The sequence below is a fragment of the Mustela nigripes genome, chromosome 4, assembly GCF_022355385.1.
Source record: "Mustela nigripes isolate SB6536 chromosome 4, MUSNIG.SB6536, whole genome shotgun sequence".
NCBI lineage: Eukaryota > Metazoa > Chordata > Mammalia > Carnivora > Mustelidae > Mustela > Mustela nigripes.
Genome location: NC_081560.1, coordinates 167,525,051 through 167,545,906, shown reverse-complemented (window position 1 = coordinate 167,545,906; position 20,856 = coordinate 167,525,051). Strand labels below are relative to the sequence as shown.

Genomic DNA, 20,856 nt, shown 5'->3' with positions numbered 1-20,856 from the left:
ATTGGCTTGCCTTTGAGAGGTGGCTCCAGGTTGAGTGGTTTCCTATTTGTACCAATTGGTGGGTCTTGGAAGGGGCAGTCCCACCAGGGTCAGCAGGGCCACAGATGTCAAAGCATCAAAATACAAAAAATAACAAGACATAGTACATATGAGATGATAGTCCTCCCTTTCATAACACCTGTTGGAGGAGTACAATGAATGAGGACCATCGTGAAGAGTAGATCATTTTTTTAAAATCTGACATAGATTTATATGCATGTTCACACACAGGTAGATCTACTTCCCTAGCAGGACTTTGCTTAGACAATATCAAATTATGTAGAATTTGCTTAGGTTAAAATTAAAATTCTAAGTAAAATACTGCTTGAGCATATAAATGATGACCAAGGGATAGAGAGCCTAAAGATGACAATCTGGACTTTATATGTTGTCTTGTTTGGCCTATTGATGGATATCATTAGTTAATGTGCAATTTATTGCTGAAAAAAAAAATCTCATGGTGCTTCCTATGATTAAAAAAGTAACAAAACAGGGGTGCCTGGGTGGCTCAGTGGTTTAAGCCTCTGCCTTCAGCTCAGGTCATGATCTCAGAGTCCTGGATTGAACCCTGCATGGGGCTTTCTGCTCAGCGGGGAGTCTGCTTCCCCCCTCTCTCTGCCTGCCTCTCTGCCTACTTGTGGTCTCTCTCTCTGTGTCAAATAAATAAATAAAATCTTTTTAAAAAAAGTAACAAAACATGGGACACTGAAAATGTTAAATATTTGTAAATGTTAAATAGAAAAGTAAATGAGATTTTACATCATAACAGTTTTGGTCATCACTTATTTCAGAGACTCATTTGAACACTGCATCTTCATGCCCATTTTTTGCATGGAATCTGAGTAAAATACTAACTTGTCTCTCATATATAAGTCCTAACACATCCTGTACAGTAAGTGAACAAACAGCATCTCCAGCAATAACGAACAAATGCTGGAGCCCTCTTTCTAGAAGTAAGGACATTTCCATCCATGGGTCATTAATCATGTGGACTTCTGACTCAAAACAAAGTAGAGCTTGAAACCTTGGTCCAGGACTTACTAACTTGTGACCTCAGGCACATAATAATACCCTCTCTAAATCATCTATAACAATGTGCCCAAAGATGGGGTCTGCAGCAACTGTAAACTTGTTAGAAATGCTTATTTTTGGTCCTTTCCCAAACTTTCTGAATCAGAATCTCTGTGATTGGGGCCCAGAAATCTGTTTTTAACAATCCCTCACCCATGCAGTACTGATATGTCTAAGGTTTGCAATGCCCTGGCATATTGCATGGGAGTGATGCTTCCTTCAGTGGCGGGTGGGGGTTATGAGGAACAAATATGACAGTGTGATTATGTATGGGAAGCAGTAAAATGCCTAGTATATTCTAAGGCTCCACCAGAACAATGGCTCTTCTGTACAGCGGCCAAGGCAGGTAGGTACAGAGGATGTGTAGGGTAAGGGTCCAGGGACAGTGTGAGAAGAGGTCACCTCAGAGAGGTCAAGAGGACTATCATGTCCGGGAGCCTATGAAAGGACTCATCTATCTAAGAAGTAGAGTCCTAATAACTACAGGGCACTGTGGAGAATTAGCCCCATATTTCTTTGTGTAGAAATGGTTAGGTATCTGGAAATAATGCTGCTAAAATGTGACTTTTTAAAATTGGATTTTGTAGTCCTTTTCTCTTCTTTTATTAATATAGGCGGCTTGGAGGAAACCTAGCCAATGACATTATCCATTATTCCCAGAAACTTTCAATTTCTCTGAGCAACACCATGAATGAGGAGAACGATTATTTAAGTATACAACAAGGAGAGTCCTTGAATTTGGAATCAAAATCTGAACATCCAGTTGAGTTCCAATACAGCGTTTGTCCTTCCTTCCTTCCCCTTTTCCCTCCACCCCCTCTCTCTTCCTTTCGAAATCAGATATCAGTTTTCAAGGAGGAATGGGGGTGCCTGGGGGGCTCCGTGGATTAAGCATCTGCCTTCGACTCAGGTCATGGTCTCAGGGTCCTGGGATGGAGCCCCACATTGGGCTCCCTGCTCAGCGGGGAGCCTGCTTCCCCCCTCTCTCTCTGCCTACTTGTGATCTCTCTGTGTCAAATAATAAAATCCTTAAAAAAAAAAAAAAGGAGGAATGGATGGTGCAGGAGGGCAAGAGGATTTTTTTTTTTTTTTCTTTTAAGTGTAAAGACCCCAGGCAGGAAGAAAAGACTGAGATCCTAAGTACAAATGGCAGGGCCAGGCTTGATAGGCAGGAGCATGTGGTCTGCAATGACAGGAAGGAAGCAAAGAGTGATTTGGTGAATATGTGCCCTGTCTGATCATTTTTGTTTTCTCAGTGAAAGGTGTGACTGACCTAAGGACAGACTGATATGAATTAAATTAATAAAATATTACATCTTGGGCAGGCAAAATTTTGGGTATTATTTTAAAAATGCAACAAGTGCAAAGAGATCCAAAGCAATTATATGAAGTGGAGTGGGAGGAAAAGCATTTTAATTTTAAGAAATGTCTGTCTTCTTCTAAGATAAATGAGACTATGAAGCCAAGCATTGATTCATCACAAGAGGAATTAGTCCAAGTTGATAACATAAAGGAAATTCCCTGGATACAACAAAAAAGTGAAGAGGTATTTATAAAACATAGGAGGACATTTGAAATAATGCTCCGTATTTGTGCCAAATAGATTAGTTTCCTATGAAAACCCATTGGAAAGTTAGAAAGTAGAATGAGATACCACTGGGCAGAACATTACATCATACAAGTGTAATAACTTTCCTGAAAGCAAACACCCTAATCTAGCCCAAGCTTTTAGATGAAGTTATTAGCTTTAGGAACAGTGCTTAAGCTAATATGAAACAAAACAAACATGTCTAGGGAAGCCAAAGTGAAGAATGATCAGATACTTCATGTCGGGGTGAATGTTGGGGGCTGCTGCAAAGTTGATTTGAAGAAAACAGGTGAACCAGGAACAGGAGAAAGGACATGGTGGCTTTAGATGTGCAGGAAAGTGACAAAACTAGCAGCTCGTGTCTGAATTTAGCTTGCTAGTTTCACTCAAGTTCCCAATAAAATAGCTGACTGGTTGCTTTTGTCAGCTATTCTCTATTTAATTTTTTCACTATTTATCTTCTTTCCTTTGGCCTTTGAAATGACATCAGTTGCAAGTTGCTTCCAGGGTCACTTGCACAGCAGCATTGGACTTAAGCAAGGCAGTGCAGGGGCAGTATTTCATGCACACTCCATATTCTTAGTCTTTACAAAAGTTGTTTCCAGAGAAGTACTACCTGTGTATCTGTGTACCTCTGTGTGCATCTATCTGCCTATCCGTCGTACAACTATAATTTCTCTTGCCTGCTTAAGTGATGTACTTGTTCCATTTCAGGCCATCAAAAATGAGGTGAAACGGTTTTCCAGAAAAAGGAAAGAGATAAAAACAGGAATCAAAGCACTTGCTAAAACTGTAAGTGGTGCGAATTCATAAATGAATATACTGGCCCTCGGTCTAAAATTCCTTTTTTGAACTTCATTTTATCCAACACCGCATGAGGAGCTGTACTTCTTTTTAGTAAGCTCGGTCTTCTGAAGTGCTGTAACATGGTGGAATCTGTCCCATTCCACACCATATGTAAACAGTGGTTTTCTTCTTGGGCTTTCTGACGCTGGGTCTCCCTTCTTTCTTTTTTTTTTTTTTTAAATACATATTTTTATCAAAGTTACATGTATACACTTTTACAGGTTAAATAATGAGTTATATAATTAAAAATAGTGTTTTTAAAACAGCACCTGCCCTACTTTTCTTCTCTATGATTCCTGTACTCCCGAGATAAGTGTTTTCAATTCTTTCATCATTTTTTTTGTTTGGGTATTTACCTTTATCTTTCTAAATGGTTTTTTTAATCCCGTTTTTTCTTGATATTTCTATTTTGGCACTAACTGTGGACTTCCCGGTATGGAAGATGAGTAGGTTCTTTTACACCCCTTCCCTACAACATACACATAAATCCGTATCAGTATGCACACTAGTAGAGTTACATAAATACTCTCAAAGCTGAGCCACATGGTATGTTATGATTACATTTCCGTTTTTACAATCATATTTTCCCTGGAATAATTGCCTTTATTTTAGAGTAAGCCTTTCTATGTACCTACTCACTGATTTAGACCCTCTCAAAATGCTAAAAACTCTTCTTAACACAGTCAGATACCTGAGGTAGTCAAGCTGTCAGTGGTTTGTTTGTTTTTATGACCTCCTTTTCCATCTTCCAGCTCTAGTCTAAGCACCTTGCTCCCTAGACCAGGTACATGTCTGAGGGAGCATGAGTCCTAGGAACTCCTCTTGTCTATACGTCTGGGAAATCCTCTGCCCGCTGAGTTGGAGCCCCTCTTTCCAAGGCCCAATGCATTTTTCTTTGTTTTCTTGATGTACATCTTCTAGTAGTGTCCTAAGCAGGACTGCTGTGTTGTTGCCTGCTTGAGGACATCATTTATCAGGTAGCTGTGCTTCTGGAAAGGTAATGCAGTGTGGATGATGCCTGTCCCCTTAGAGTTCTACAATGCTTTGTCTCCGTTCTTGGGAAAGGGCATGTGGGAGGGATATTTTTGAAACTTGGCTTTTCTTAAAATTTCTTTATCCTACTGTCACACTCATTTGATAGCTTGCCTCAGTGTTCCTTGATTTTCCCTCAGAATTTTGAAGGCTTGCTCCATCATCTTCTAGCTCTCAGTGTTTGCTTTAGAGAATCCAGTACCTTTCTGATTCCCAGTTCTTTCTAGGTAACCAGGTTTTGTCTCTGCAAACTTACAGGATCCTTTATCCCAGCTGTTAGGAAATTTCACAATTATGTACCTTGATAGATTTGATGGATATTTTTGGTTTGCTGGTGCAGATATATTCCCCACCCCCACCCTTCTCAGCCCCAACAGGCTGGCCTTTGTGGATAGTATCAATGTGCTATCTTGTCTCTCGCTTCCGGCTGGGCATAGTCAGTGAGGAGCAGCGGCAGATCAGAGGGCAGGGTCTTTATTCCTTCAGTGGCCTCTTTGTAGTATTATGATTTGGCAGTGACAGCCAGCCCTTTCCTGCAACTACCGATCTCTCCAGGTTCCAGTAACTACTCCCAACCCTACGCTTCACACATAGGCGTAGTAATCACTTCTGTGTTGCTACCCTGAGATGCTTTATCATGCCTTGTTGGTTTCCTTTACCCTGACAATACTTTTATAAAAGTCCCTCTCCCCAGTTATCCCATTTGGGTGTGTCATCTGTTTTGTACCAGGACCCTAGTTCATTTGCTAGTTTTTGTCTTTCTTGAGTGCTAGACATTGGTGAGCACTTTCTATAAAAAATCTTTGTCCTTCAGTTCTGGGAAATGTCCTCAAATTTTTCTTTGGGAATTTCCTTCTCTTTGTTTGATTTTCCTTATTACTAATTGGGTTGACTATCCTCTCTTAACTCTAAGAGACCTTCCTCTTCTGTGAATTCCTTATTCATATCTTTTGCCTATTTTTCTATCATGTGGTTGGTCTTTTTCCTTTCTATTGGGGAGTTCTTTTTTATTTTTATTTTTAATTTATATTTGTCGTAATTAAGGCTAGTTAAGCTGTGATAATAACTAAACTCCAAAAATCGAGTGTCATAGGGATTGGAAGTTTATTAACTGGTCCTTAACTGCTCTATTCCATGCAGTTGTTCAGAGACGCAATGGAGGAGATCCTGCTGTCTTCAGCAACGCCTTCTGAGGTTGCCTTTTTTGAGCTCAACACAGTCAGCTGGGAGGGAGAACAAGCACAGAAGTGTGCAAGGGGAAAATCTAGAGCTGGCTTTACTATCAGGTTGAACCATGTGAAATCACAGTTTTATATGGTTCAACCTACAAATACTACAAATATTTTATGTCTTGTGCCTTACCTTTTACAATGTGCCTTTTAAAATGCAGAATTTATAAGTTATGATCCAAATGTACTGATATTTTATTTAGAGGTTTTGTTCTCTATATCTGATTTTAAAAAGGTCTTCCAAAGTCTCACAATTTTTTTTCTAATACTCCTTTTATTTCACCTGTAATTTATTTTCATGAGTGGTGTGAGGTATGGATCTAAATTTATTTTTTCAAATGACTAGCCCATTTCGCCTGTGCTTTTTATTGAATGTACCACCTTTTCTCCAATGACTTGGGAGTACTTCCTCTGTCAGTCCCTAGATTCCCATATATGCACTATTGTTTCTGGACTCTCTATTCTGAAATAGAGTATTGACCATTTCCCAGGAAAATTCCAAACTATTTTGATAGCTTTGATATCACATTATAAAATATTTTTATGCCTTGAAAGGTAATTCTCCCTTTACTCTTCTTTTTCAAAAAAGAAAAATGTTGGCCTTTTTAATGCACATTTCTTTTTCTTTTTTTTTTTTTTTAAGATTTTATTTATTTATTTGCCAGAAACAGAGGGAGAGAGAGCGAGTGAGCACAGGTAGACAAAGAGGCAGGCAGAGGCAGAGGGAGAAGCAGGCTCCCTGCGGAGCAAGGAGCCGGATGTGGGACTCGATCCCAGGACCCTGGGATCATGACCTGAGCCGAAGGCAGCTGCCTAACCAACTGAGCCACCCAGGCGTCCCAACACATTTATTTTTCTATTTGAATTTTAAGATTGGTTTGTCAAGCTCAATGTAAAACTCTGATTTGACTCTGAGAATACATTGCTTACCTTTGATTTGGGTAAGAATTTATTTGCTATTTCTGAAAGTTTATATATACAGAATATATATAAAAATATATGATATAAATCTTTAAGATATTTTATTTAAACTCAATCTAGTTAATACATAGTGTATTATTAGTTTCAGGGTGGAATTTTGTGATTTATCAGTTGCATCTAATGCCCAGCACTCCTTACATCAAGAGTCCTCCTTAATCCCCATCACCCAGTTATCCCATCCTCCCCCCAACCCCCCTCCATCTACCCTCAGTTTGCTTCCTAGAGTTAAGAGTTAAGAGTTTGCCTCCCTCTCTGTTTTTAAAATTAAACAAACAAACAAAATAATACATAAATAAATATTTTTATGTATTACTTTATTTATTTATTTTAAATATTTTATTTATTTATTTGACAGAGAGAGAAATCACAAGTAGGCCGAGAAGCAGGCAGAGAGAGAGGGAGAAGCAGCCTCCCCACTGAGCAGAGAGCCCGATGTAGGCCTTGATCCCAGGACCCTGGGATCATGACCTGAGCTGAAGGCAGAGGTTAACCCACCAAGCCACCCAGGTGCCCTCCCTCTCTGTTTTTATCTTATTTCATTTTTCTTTTCCTTCCCCTATGTTCAACTGTTTTGTTTCTTAATTTCCATATATGAGTGAAATCATATAATTATCTTTCTCTGACTAATTTCTCTTAGCATAATACCTGTTAGTTCCATCCATGCCATTGCAAATGGCAAGATTTCATTCTTTTTTAAAAAATTTATTAACATATAATGTATTATTTGTTTCAGGGTTACAGGTGAATCATCAGTCTTACACAATTCACAGCACTCACCATAGCACTCTTTAGATGGCTGAGTAGTATTCCATTGTATATATACAACACTTCTTTATCCATTCATCTGTTGATGGTCATCTGGGCTTTTTCCATAGTTTGGCTTTTGTGAACATTGCTGCTATAATCATGGGGATGCATGTGTCCCTTCAAGTCACTATTTTTGTATCCTTTGGATAAATACATAGAAGTGTAATTTCTGGGTTATACAGTAGTTCTATTTTTAACTTCCTGACGAAGTTCCATACTGTTTTCCAGAGTGTCTGCATCAGTTTGCATTCCCACCAACAGTGTTAGAGGGTTCCCCTTTCTCCATATTCTCACCAACACTTGTTGTTTCCTGAGTTGTTAATTTTAGCCATTCTGACCAGTGTGAGGTGGTATTCCATTGTGCTTTTGATTTGTATTTCCCTGATGCTCGTGATGTTGAGCATTTTTTTGTGCGTCTGTAGCCATTTGTATGTCTTCTTTGGAGAAATGTCTGTTCCTGAATTCTCTCCATTTCTTGACATCTGTTTTTTGGGTGTTGAGTTTGATACATTCTTTATAGATCATGGATAGTAGGCCTTTATCTGATAAGACATTTGCAAATATCTTCTCCCATTCCTTAGGTTGCCTTTTAGTTTTGTTGTTTCCTTTGCTGTGCAGAAGCTTTTTATATTGATGAAGTCCTAATAGTTTATTTTTCCTTTTGTTTCCCTTGCTTTTTGTCTAGCAAGAAGTTGCTGCAGTCAAAGTCAAAGAGCTTGCTACCTGTGTTTTCCTCTAGGATTTTGATGGATTCCAGTTTCATATTTAGGTCTTTCATCCATTTTGATTTTATTTTTGTATATGGTGTAATAAAGTGGTCCAGTTTCATTCTTCTACTTGTGGCTGTCCAATTTTCCCAACACCATTTGTTGGAGAGACCATCTTTTTTCCATTGGATAGTCTTTTCTGCCTTGTCCAAGATTAGTTGACCATAGAGCTGAGGGTCCGTTTAGGGGTTCTTTATTCTGTTCCATTGATCTATGTGTCTGTTTTTGTGCCAGTACCATACTGTCTTGATGATGACAGCTTTGTAATACAGCTTGTAGCCTGGAATTGTGATGCCTCCAGCTTTGGTTTTCTTTTTCAACATTACTTTGGCTATTCAGGGTCTTTTTTTGTTTCCATACAAATTTTAAGATTGTTTGTTCCAGCTCTGAGAATAATACTGGTGGTATTTTGATAGGGATTGAATTGAAGTGTAGATTGCTTTGGGAAGCATAGACATTTTAACATTTATTCTTCCAATCCATGAGCATGGGAAGCCATCTGGCCCTGGACTCTTGTTTGTTGGGAGATTTTTAATTATTGCTTCAATTTCCTTGCCAGTTATGGGTCTGTTCAAGTGTTTTCCTGGTTCAGTTTTGGTAGTTTGTATGTTTTTAGAAATGTATCCATTTCTTCCAGATTGCCTAATTTGTTGGCATATGATTGCTCATATATTCTCTTAAAATTATTCACATTTCTTCCATATTGGTTGTGATCTCTCCTCTTTCATTCATGGTTTTATTAATTTAGGCCCTTTCTCTTTGCTTTTTGGTAAGTCTGACTAGGGGTTTATCAATCTTATTAATTCTTTCCAAGAACCAGCTCCTAGTTTCATTGATCTGTTCTCTGTTTTTTTTTTTTTTAAGTTCCTACATCATTGATTTCTGCTCTAATCTTTATTATTTATCTTCTCCTGCTAGAGTTAGGCTTTATTTATTGTTCCTTTTCCAGCTCCTTTGGGTGTGAGGTTAGGTTGTGTATTTGAGACTTTTCTTGCTTCTTGAAGAAAACTAGTATTGCTATATACTTTCCTCATAGGTACACCTTTGCTGCATCTGAAAGATTTTGAACTGTCATGTTTTCATTCTTATTTGCTTCCACATGTTTTTTTTAAATTCTTTAATTTCCTGGTTGACCCATTCATTCTTTAGTAGGATATTCTTTCACCTCTATGTACTTATTGTCCTTCCAAATTTCTTCTGATGGTTGACTTCAAGTTTCATTGCACTGTGGTCTGAAAATATGCATGGTATGATCTCAGTCTTTTTGTACCAGTTCAAACCTGATTTGTGACCTATTATGTGACCTATTCTGGAGAATGTTCCATGTGCACTCAAAAAGAGTGTGTATTTTGCTGCTTTAGGATGAAATGCTCTGAAGATAACTGTTAAGTCGATCTGAACCAGTGTGTGATTCAGAGCCCAACTTTCCTTATTGACCTTCTGCTTAAATGATCTGTCCATTGCTGTGAGTGGGGTGAAAGTACTCTACTATTATTGTATTATTATCAATGGTTTCTTTAATTTTGTTAGGGGATTTGTTCATATATTTGGCTGCTCCCAAGTTAGGGGAACAAATATTTACAATTGTTATAATTGTTATAATTGTTATATCCAAGAAGAAGTTCTGGGATAGACCCCTTTATTAGGAGATAGTGTCCTTCTTCATCTTTTATTACAGTCTTTGGTTTAAAATCTAGTTTGAGGTAAGAATGACTACTCCAGCTTTCTTTTTATGTCCATTAGCATGATAAATGGCTCTCCACCACTTCATTTTCAATCTGGAGGTGACTTTGGGGCTAGAATGAGTCTTTTATAAGCACATATTGATATGGGTCAGATACCCTATGCCTTTTGACTGGTGCATTTAATCTATTTACATTCAGAGTAATTATTGAAAGGTATGATTTTAGTCCCATTGTATTACCTGTAAAGTTGCTAATCCTGTTGATTGTCTCTGTTCCTTTCTGGTCTTTGTTACTTTTGGGATTTCTCTCTGCTAAAAAGGTCCCCTTTAATATTTCTTGTAGGACTGGTTTAGTGTTCACAAATTACTTTAGTTTTTGTTTGTCTTGTAAACTCTCTCTCTCTTATTCTAAATGACAGCCTTGCTGGATAAAGTATTCTTGGCTGAATATTTTCCCCATTTAGCTTGTTGAATATAGCATACTAGCCCTTTCTGGTTTGCCAGGTCTCTGCGGACAGGTCTGCTGCCAGCCACATGTGTCTACCCTTATAGGTTAAGGATCTTTTGTCCCAAGCTGTTTTCAGGATTTTCTCTTTATCTTTATAAATTGCAAACTTCACTATAATATGTTGAAGTATTGACCTTTTTGGGGGGGGGCGGTTGATTTTGAGGGGAGTTCTCCATGATTCTGGACTTGAATGCCTGTTTCCTTCTCCAGATTAGGGAAGTTCTCAGCTATAATTTGTTTAAATAAACTCTCTGCCTTTTTTTCCTGCTTTTCATCTTCTGGGGCTCCTGTAATACTTTATGGAGTCACTGAGTTCCCTAAGTCTGTCTTCATGGTCTAGTTTTCTTTCCCTCTTCTTTTCAGTGTCATTATTTTTCCATAATTTTATCTTCTCTATCACTGATTCACTTTTCTGATTCATTCATCCTCATTTTTATGGACTCCACTTAGGACTGCATTCAGTTATAGCATTTTTAATTTCAGCCTGACTAGATTTTAGTTCTTTTATCTCTGTAGTACTGGATTCTCTAGCATCTTCTATGCTTTATTCAAGCCCAGCTACTATCCTTACAATTGTTGCTTTAAATTCTTGTTCAGACATTTTACTTTTATGTGTATTGATTAAGTCTCTGGCCATCATTTCTTCCTATTCTTTCTTTTGGGGTGAATTTCTCCATCTTCCACAGTTCATTTTTCTGGTTTATAGATGTACAGCTTTCTTCTCTATAAGACTTCTGACCAGTTTCATAGATGTTCAGAATGATCCAATCTTTATCTCTCTGTGTTCCTCTGTGAGGAAGCAGGTTAGGGTCACCCTACTATCCACCATCTTACCACTCCCCCTATAATATAAATCTTACATATAATATGTATTATATAAATTTAATATTTATATGTAAATAAATATATGTCTATTCAATTAAAAATTCTTCAGTGACATTTTAGTCTAAAAGTGACTTTGTTTAATTTTGTTTTTAGGTTTCTTTTAGTTTTGGGTTTTTTTGCTTTTGTGAATGGAATATTTTTCTTTTACAGTTTCTTTTTATGTTCTTTCTTTTTTAAGAACATAAAAATTTATTTGACAGAGAGAAAGAGAGAGAACAAGCAGGGAGAGTGGCAGGCAGAAGGAGAAGCAGACTCTCCACTGAGAAGGGAGCCTGATGCAGGGGTCAATCCCAGGACCCTGGGTTCATGACCTGAGCTGAAAGCAGAGGTTAACCAACTGAGCCACACAGATGCCCTCTATTGCATTTTCTAATTGGCTACTACTAGTATATATGAATGTTACTGATTTTATTTTTTATATTTGATCACCTTGCTAAATTCTCTTTTTAGTTCTGCTCTTTTGTCAATTGTTTCTCTTGGATTATCTAGGTTAACTATCATATCTTCTGGAAATCATGTCTCTTATTAATTTTTATGCTTCATTTCTTTCTTGTCTTATGCCAAGGGCTTCTAATAGGATAGTGGTCATGAGAGTGGACATGCTTATCTTCTTCCTGAACTTAATGGGAAAGTTTCTAACTTTTAAGTGTGATACTTGCCTCAGCATCTGTTAGATATCCTTTCACAAGTAAAATTTCTTTCTATCCCTTGTTACTTAGGAGTTTTTATTGTGAATTTTGGTGCAAACTTTATCAAATACCCTATATTCCTCCCATAGACATTGGTCATTTTACACCAGATTCCATTTGCTAATATTTTGTTTAGTATTTTTGTATCTCTATCACAAGTAATATCGTTTTCTTGTACTTTCTAGTTATGATATCAGGCTTATACTAGTCTTAAGTGATTTGAGTAGCTTTTCCCCCTCCCCATGCTTTGGAACAGTTTGTATAAAGTGTGCATTTGGGGGGCCTGGGTGGCTCAGTGGGTTAAGCCTTTGCCTTCAGCTCAGGTCATGATCTCAGGGTCCTGGGATAGAGCCCCGTATCTGAGTGAGCCCTGCATCTGAGCTCTCTGCTCAGTGGGGAGCCTGCTTCCCCTTCTGTCTCTGCCTGCCTCTCTGCCTACTTGTGATCTCTCTCTCTGTCAAATAAATAAATAAAACCTTAAAAAAAAAATGAAGTGTGAATTCTCTTTTTGTTTTAAGATTTCATTAAAAAACAAAAACTCATACAAACATATAAAACCATCTGTGCCTGGTTTCTGTTACAGGAGTTGATTCTTTGTTTCAAGTTTTTCTACAATAATTAATTTTGTCAGGTTTTCTATTTCTTTTTCTTTTGAAGTATAGATTTGATAAATTATGTGTTTTCTTAGAAAATTGTCTCATCTAGATTTTAAAATATATAAATGTGTATAATATTCTAATCTCAAGTCTTTCTGATTTTTCAGTTATAGCTTTCTATTCCTAATTGTATATTTATGCCTTTTATCTTTTTTTTGTTCACACTTTATAATAGCATTTCTATTTTATTAATATGGCACAGTTGTGTTTTTATGGGACAGTTTTTATTGATGTGACTAGTATGATAAGAGAACATTATATATAATTTTATACCAATACATTTGACTCTTTTAGGGTTTTAGCAATTGAGAATTTTATTTGTTCTTCCCTAGTTCCATCAGGTTTATTTGTCCTCATTTTGTTACTTTTTTGAGTTGAGAACTTGGTTTATTTCCTATTGTTTTCCAATGTGTGAAAGGCTATAAATATACCTTTGAGTACCACTTTGACTATATTGCATTGATTTTGATAATTAATTTTCTAATCTTTCCTTAGTTGTAAACATTTGTAATTCCATTTTGAACACATCAACCAAAGATTTTCTTAGAAGAGTGTATGCATCTGTCTGTTTCCATTTTTCAGATTGCCTTGTATATTATTATAGATTGTTTTACATATCTTTTTTTTTTTTTTTGCTAACTTTGAAATTTATTTCACTGTAGTCAGTAAATAAAACTTGTTGAAATTATCTTTTTAGCATTGTATCCAGTTGCTTTTTGTAACCCTGTAACTATTCCATGTGCATTGTAAAGAATGTTTTATTCTCTGGGGGGTTTTTTGTTTTGTTTTTTGTTTTTTAATTTCCTATTAGATCAATCTAATTGTGTCAAGTTCTTTATATTTATGTTTCTGCTATTTGAACTGCTATTTTCTAGGATTTGATTAGCCGTGTGTCAATTTATCCTTGTATTTCTATCAATATTTATATTAGATGCCCAAATGTGCACAAGAGAGCCCCTCAATAAATTATTCCTTTTATCCTAATGAAATATCTGTCTTTTTCTCTTTTAATGTTCTTAATCTACATTTTGGTTTTTATATTAACTTTTGCTGTATTAATTTTTTTGCTATGTATTTCACTTACTTATATACCTTTTTCCATTCCTTTATTTCCAACTTTCTTTTGTCTGGTAATTAATATACAACTGGATTGGTTTTGTAAATCATGTCTGAGCTTTTTAATAGGTGAGTTTAGGCACATTTATTGTGATTATTGATATGCTTAAAATTATTCCATTTTATTTTTGGTTTTCTATTTAACATATTTTAAACTTATTTCTTTTCCCCTTTTTTCTATCTTCTTGGATTGTTCATACTTTTTTTTTATTATTGTTCTATTTTTCTTTACTATTTTGGAAGTCATAATTCTATTTCTATCTTTAAGATTCTGACTCACATACTTGACTTTCTATTTTTCTGTGTGATCTGGTGCCTTCCTAGTCCATGGAAGAGCACAGCAGCACTGATGTCACCTGGAATCCTAATCCCATCCTGAATGTCCTGAATCAGAATATGTTCTTTAATAAGAGACCTCCAGGTAATTTTTGGCACATTAAATTTGGAGAAGCTCTGGTTTAGAGTGTATCATACCATATTCACTCTTCATATAAGACAAGACCCTCCGTGTATTATTATTAGTTTTTACTTTTTTAGCTTCCTCTGTTTCCCTCACCTTCTCTTAATAATATCATTTGGAATGATAGCTCTAAATTGCTAGTTTTTAAGACTCTTAAAAACATGTCAATCTTATTTGGATTTAAGTCTTTCTACCCAACCTCCTCTGTATTAAGTACATCCTTAATAATCCTCTCATAGGTATGGGTATTGGTGAACTTTCTGAGCCCCTGACTGTCCATAAATTTTATCAGCCTTGCACATGAACTATGGCTTAATGACTATAGAATTACAGATTCAAGGTTTTTCTTCCCCTGAAAAATTTGATCCAAAACTATCAATCCAGTGTATTTTTGCATCCAGTGTTGCTAAGGTGGGTCTTCTATGAGACAGATTCTTCTACTTGGCAAAATTCTTTTCCGCTTTAGAAATGTTTTGGGTTTGGTTCTTAAATTTCACAACATTTCTGTGTCTAGACCTGGCCCTCATCCACACTGGTTATGCCCTTTCAGTCTCGAGTGTTGATGCTATATTATGTCTTCGAAAATTCTCTCATCATTTCTTTCAACACTGTGGCCCCTATTCTCTTTATTCTCTTCTTCTGAAGTGCATTTATTAGAGGTCCTTCAAGATGTGTCATACAAGTAGCTCCAGTTTGCTTTCACACTTTCTCTTTATTTATTTATTTTTTGTTTATACTTGGTAGAATTCTTAACTGATTCTTGCAGATCACTAATTATCTTCAATTGTGTCCATCCTATTCATCCTATTCATCCTGTCCATTCAAATCTATTGAATTTTTTTTGTTTCAAAGATCAAACTTTTAAGTTCTATAATCTCTTGATTCTTTTTTTTGAGATACAATTATTTTTGCATCCCTAGTTAATGTGAAATTCCACTTCTGTTTAACTAACTCTCTCTGTTTGTGTAACAAGTCTTCTGTTTATTGAATTTATTGTCTCTCTTCAATGGTCTTATTGTTCCCCAAATATTAGTTGTCTATTATTATTTTTACTATTCTATGCTTATCTTTAAAATGGACACACTCCATTGTAATTCCACCACACCAGCTGAACCTGCTTGGGAAGATGTGTAGGAGTGTGACTTCGGCAGGTATTCTGGTCTAGTCAAATGAGAAGGGGTGGGTGGTATTGGGAAGTGGCTTGGCCACCTATCTTATGGCAGGGGGAGATGTTCTCTAATTTCTTCTAGCCACTAGCACACTCCTTGTCATTGTCTTGTCCTTGTCTCCCACCCAGATATTCATTCCAGTTCCCTCCACTTGGCAGCAAACCCTTATGCTGTCATTGCTGGGCCCCCGGGGAGTTTTATCAAGTGGCAGTGCAGATACATACAGTTTCTGTTGCCTGTTTCCGATATAGTACCCCCAACTAATCACTCTGCCAGTTACTTCTAGTTTACCCCGCGCTCCTATATCTGGTGTAGCTTCTGCATTTTCTCAAGTATTGTCTCGTGGGCACTTGGGGCTATCATGTATTATTTGGATCCATCTGATTTTCACCTTTTAGATGTTATAGTTTCCATGGTACTAAAGGATACTTTTTTTCCTCATAATTATAATAATAGATTTATTTATTTATTATACATGTCTTTCCTCTTAATTTATGGATTGAAGCAGGAAAAGATGATTGTAAAGCCCATTCTTAGTCAACCATTTTGAAATTGAAGTCCTAAATTTTTCTATTATATTTTCTGAATTTTTTTGTTGATTTGTAAGAGCTCTATGTATATTGAAGATAATACTTTGTCATATATGTTACAATGTATATCCTTTGGCCCTGAATTTTCCAAAGTTATAAACTTTTAAAGATAATTTTTAAGGTAATTTTTATTTTAGAAATGTTCAAATATGTAGGAAAGGAGAGAGAATAATAAGATAATAAATCCAGTGACCAATATTATTTCATCTACACCCTTACCCACTATCCCTTCTCCTGATCATTTTGAAGTAAATCTCCTGATCATTTTGAAGTAAATGATATCATATCATTTCATCTTTAGTTAAGTTTGTACCTCTAAAAGACAAGAACTCTTTTCTTTTTTTTTTTTTTAAGTAGGCTCCACATCCAACAGGGAGCCCAGCAGGGGGCTTGAGCTGACAACCATGAGATCAAGACCTGCACTGAAATCATGGGTCAGATGCTTAACTGACTGAGCCACCCAGGCACCCCAAAATATGAACTCTTAAAACATATAACCACAATACCACCAGCACACCTAAATATCAATAATTCCTTAATTTCATTCAATGAAGTGATGAATTTTTAAATTTTTGTTGTTTTTTAATTAATGAGTTTTTAAGGATTAAATCTGAAAACTTAAATGACCACAATAAACCCATAATCTAATGCTTTACTTGATAGTTACACTCAGATAAACAAAACATCTCTTTTTTACTGACTTCTGTCTAAAGAGACTCAGAAAAGCATGTCTATAAAGTTTAATTCTTTACTTGTCATCATTCTTTCTTATTTGAAAAATTCAGGTTCTGGCTATGATGGAAGAAAATGAAACAGTCGATAATATTGCAAAATTAGACCAAAAGGAATTTGGCCTAGATCTTGAAGAACTGGAAAGGCTTCATGATGAAAATGAGGAAGAAGTGGCAAAGGTATTGAAAAATCTAATTGAAATATAATTAAAGAAGTAAAAAGAAAATGAGAAGGAGAACTTTTCTAGGATAATGTGAACAAAACCTAGTGCATATAAATGCAGTGAGTCAGAGAATTATTAAGTTTGGGAGTTGGAGGAGGGCACCTGAGCGGCTCAGTTGAGCATCTGCCTTTGGCTCAGGTCATGATCTCAGAGTCCTGAGATTGAGCCCCACATCGGACTCCCTGCTCAGTGGGGAGCCTGCTTCTCTCTCTGCCTGCTGCTTCTCTCACTTTTGCTCTCACATAAATAAATAAAATCTTTATAAAAAATTGCAGGGGGATAGGAGAAAGAGGAGTGTCTAGGCCTGCCACACATCTGATGTTTGTCTCTCCTTCATGACTTTTGTTCCAACCATCTTCCACCATACGTTTAAACATTTTTAGAAATCCTCTCAGCCACCTTATGCCAACTTTGGACCTTCCAGTTTAGTGAGCCGGCCCTTTCTTTCTTTCTTTCTTTCTTTCTTTCTTTCTTTCTTTCTTTCTTTTTTTCAGATGTGCTCTACACCCAGCATAGAGCCCAATGCAGGGCTTGAACTCATGACCCTGATATCAAGACCTGAGCTGAGATCAAGAGTTGGACACTTAACTGACTGAGCCACCCAGGCACCACTAGCCCTTTCTTAATGACAGTTGATATCTTCTTCTCTTTATTTACTGACTTTTCCACCCTTTGAGCATCATCTACTCTATGGCCACCCTTAAAATAGAGAAGATTAACAATTAGCATGTTCCCTATGTATCTTCTCTCATCTATGCTAGTGATTCCAGGTCTTATGGCCATCAAATAAGGTAGTTTTAATAACTTCATCATCATCATGCATTTTCCCTCTGGCTTCATTTCTTTGAGTATGGCATCCACAAAAGAATTTCAAGTATTTTCTGTCCAGTTTAGAGAAAAGTATAAACTGAAACCTCCAATTTCTCGGATACTATACTTCTATTACTATAGCCTTTGTATCTCTTTCTGGTGGTGACATTACACTGTTTACTTGAATGGATTTTTTTTTTTAAGGTAAAAGTCCTAATTATGTTTTTACACACCGAATGTTCTTAAGCTACCTTTTTCTCAATCTGCACATCATATTTGATTTTTTGAGTATGCAAGTATAAAAACACTTTTTTCTAAACAAGAGAAAGAAATATGGTTGGATTCAAAGGCATTTAAGTGAATTATAATTGGTTAAACAACTGCATCAAAAAGAGGCTGATAATTTGATGCCTGTAGCAGAGAAGCTTCCAGTCATGTGCTCTCCTGTTAAACATGTTAATTAGTTAATTAAGATCTAGAAATGAGGCATATTTGTCAAATTAGTGAATGATGTGAGGCTGAGAATGAAAGGGAACAGACTGGATAACAGAATCAGGACCAAAAGGACCTTAACAGACACAAAGAGGTAAAATTTACCTTAAGGAGGTAAAATTCGTCTATCTATTCATTCATTCTGCAATGTTTATTAAACACCTATTACATGCCAGGCACTATTGTCAGTGCCTTGAATACAATGACTGAGTCATATAGATTCTGCCCTCATGGGGCTGATCTGGCGAAGACAGACCCTAAATAAATCTCTCTATATTGCATGATGTAAACTGAATTCTGTGATAGATGTGGGGCATCTACTTCTGTGATCAAAGACAGTTGAAAAAGGTGACCTTTCATTTGGAATTCAAAAGGAGAGGAGTTAACTATGCAAAGAGTTGGGGGAAGAGAATGGCAGACTAAGGAAGCACCATGAATGAAGGCCCTGAGGCAGAAATGGAGAAATCTAGGAACAGAAAGGCCAGAAGGGCAATGGCACAGTGGACAGAAGGACAATAGCACAGTGGACAGGAGAGAGCTTCATAGAATGAGGTGGGAGCAGAGGCCAGCTCTAAAGACCTTGTACATCACAGTAAAGAATTCGGCTTTTGTTATGGTCAACAGAAAGCTATTAGAAATGATCCCCAACAATGTGAATGCAACTAGAGGGTATTATGCTGAGCAATATAAGTCAATCAGAGAAAGATAATTATCATATGATCTCTCTGATATGAGGAATTTGAGAGGCAGGATGGGGTGTTATGGGGTAGGGAAGGAAAAAATGAAACAAGATGGGATCTGGAGGGTGACAAACCATAAGAAGACTCTTAATCTCATTAAAAAAAATGTGGGGGCGCCTGGGTGGCTCAGTGGATTAAAGCCTCTGCCTTTGGCTCAGGTCATAATCTTAGGGTCCTAGGATCGAGCCCCACATCGGGCTCTCCAGAGAGCCTGCTTCCCTTCCTCTCTCTCTCTCTACCTGCCTCTCTGCCTACTTGTGATCTCTGTCAAATAAATAAAATCTTTTAAAAAAAAATGTGGATTGCTGGGTAGTGGTTGGTTTATGGACATTGAGAGGGTATGTGCTATGGTGAGTGCTGTGAATATGTGTAAGACTGATGATTCACAGACCTGTACCCCTGGGGCAAATAATACATTACATGTTAATAAAAATAATTTTAAAAAGAAATGATCCCATTTTATTATTATAATAAATAGGCACCAATTTAGAGGCTTTTTTGAATGTTATTTATTTTAATGGTTACGCCCATCCCAAAAGGTAGGTTGTTGTTGTCCTGACTTAAGGAAACTAAGGAATTAGACCTAGAATCACTTGGCTAAGGTCTTATAACTTGAATAAAAGCCACGAAGCATTCCCAGTCTGCCTACTAGGGCTTTTCCCCTTTGACCTGGGCTTCACCCAAACCTGGAATGCCTCCTCCCATTCTGGTACCAGGTTCTCCTAAAAGCTTCTCAGCTTGACCACTCTGCAATGAGTTTGGGCTGGATACCTACCCCCTCACTCTAACGTTGCTTCTCCCTCCAAGCTCAGGTGTGACCGTTCATCCGCGCAAACCTGCTCCTCTGGCCTGTTGACCTACAGAACACTGATAAACCCACCCTGATTACCCCCACCCCATGCCTCTGCTCCAGATGCTTCTTGCTGCTTACCAAATTCCTGCATATTTCCCCAGAAGCCTTCTTAATCCTCTGAGGCAGTCTTTGGGACAGAGAAAGACTCTCCATATAGTTATTTCCCCAATATTATTACCTTTGTTAGAGCTCTGGACTTTAAAGAAGTATCGGTCTCAGATTGGATGTGATAGTGAAACCAGATGGTCCAGCACAGAACAGTGTTAGCAGATGGCACATACCCAGGCACATTTGGAAGAGAATACTAGTCCCTGGGAAGAGTCAGTGGATCCCAGTCAGGGACCCCAGTCCTAAAGGGAGAAGAATATTAGTTAGCCCTGGTCAGGATCTCAACCATAGGAGAAAGACCAAAGCCCAGTAATGATAACCCGGACACAGAACTAGGGACCAAGTCTGGAGGGGTTGATCAAATAACCTCAGCAGTGGAGAGGAGAGGGCAGGGTAGGCTGGGAATCAGACAGGTTCTGACAACTGACAGGCCAAAACAGCTGTTTATTTAAGGAAAAAATAATTTAAAACTGTATTAGCCATTAACTCAATGGATAAAAAAGAAATCAAATACAAATTAAAACAAAGCCTTTGATCAGACAGTGAAAAAAAGAAACATGAATGATTGAATGAACAAATAAGACATTTTCTAATCCGGGAGATATTATTCTTAACTAGTTTGCTGATAATTCTGCCAACAAAGAGAAATGCAAAAGAGGTTCTGAAGTGGATCCTAAGGACTAGCAATTGTTGGTCCTCACTTTCATATTAGGTCTTTCAGCAAACTCCATTAAAACAAGAACTCCTAATCACTTAAAGATCAAGCAGTTGGCTTACTTAA

At 37.1% G+C, this 20,856-nt stretch overlaps 1 protein-coding gene across 1 annotated transcript in view; it reads left to right on the top strand.

Annotated features, from left to right (window-relative positions):
* CFAP43 (cilia and flagella associated protein 43) overlaps nt 1–20,856 on the top strand; it is a 104,002-nt gene that overhangs the window by 46,804 nt on the left and 36,342 nt on the right. The window contains exons 17-20 of the mRNA XM_059398512.1: nt 1,725–1,872; nt 2,555–2,656; nt 3,413–3,490; nt 16,903–17,028. Coding sequence (XP_059254495.1) covers nt 1,725–1,872; nt 2,555–2,656; nt 3,413–3,490; nt 16,903–17,028 — 454 coding nt within the window. The remainder of the gene's footprint in view (nt 1–1,724; nt 1,873–2,554; nt 2,657–3,412; nt 3,491–16,902; nt 17,029–20,856) is intronic.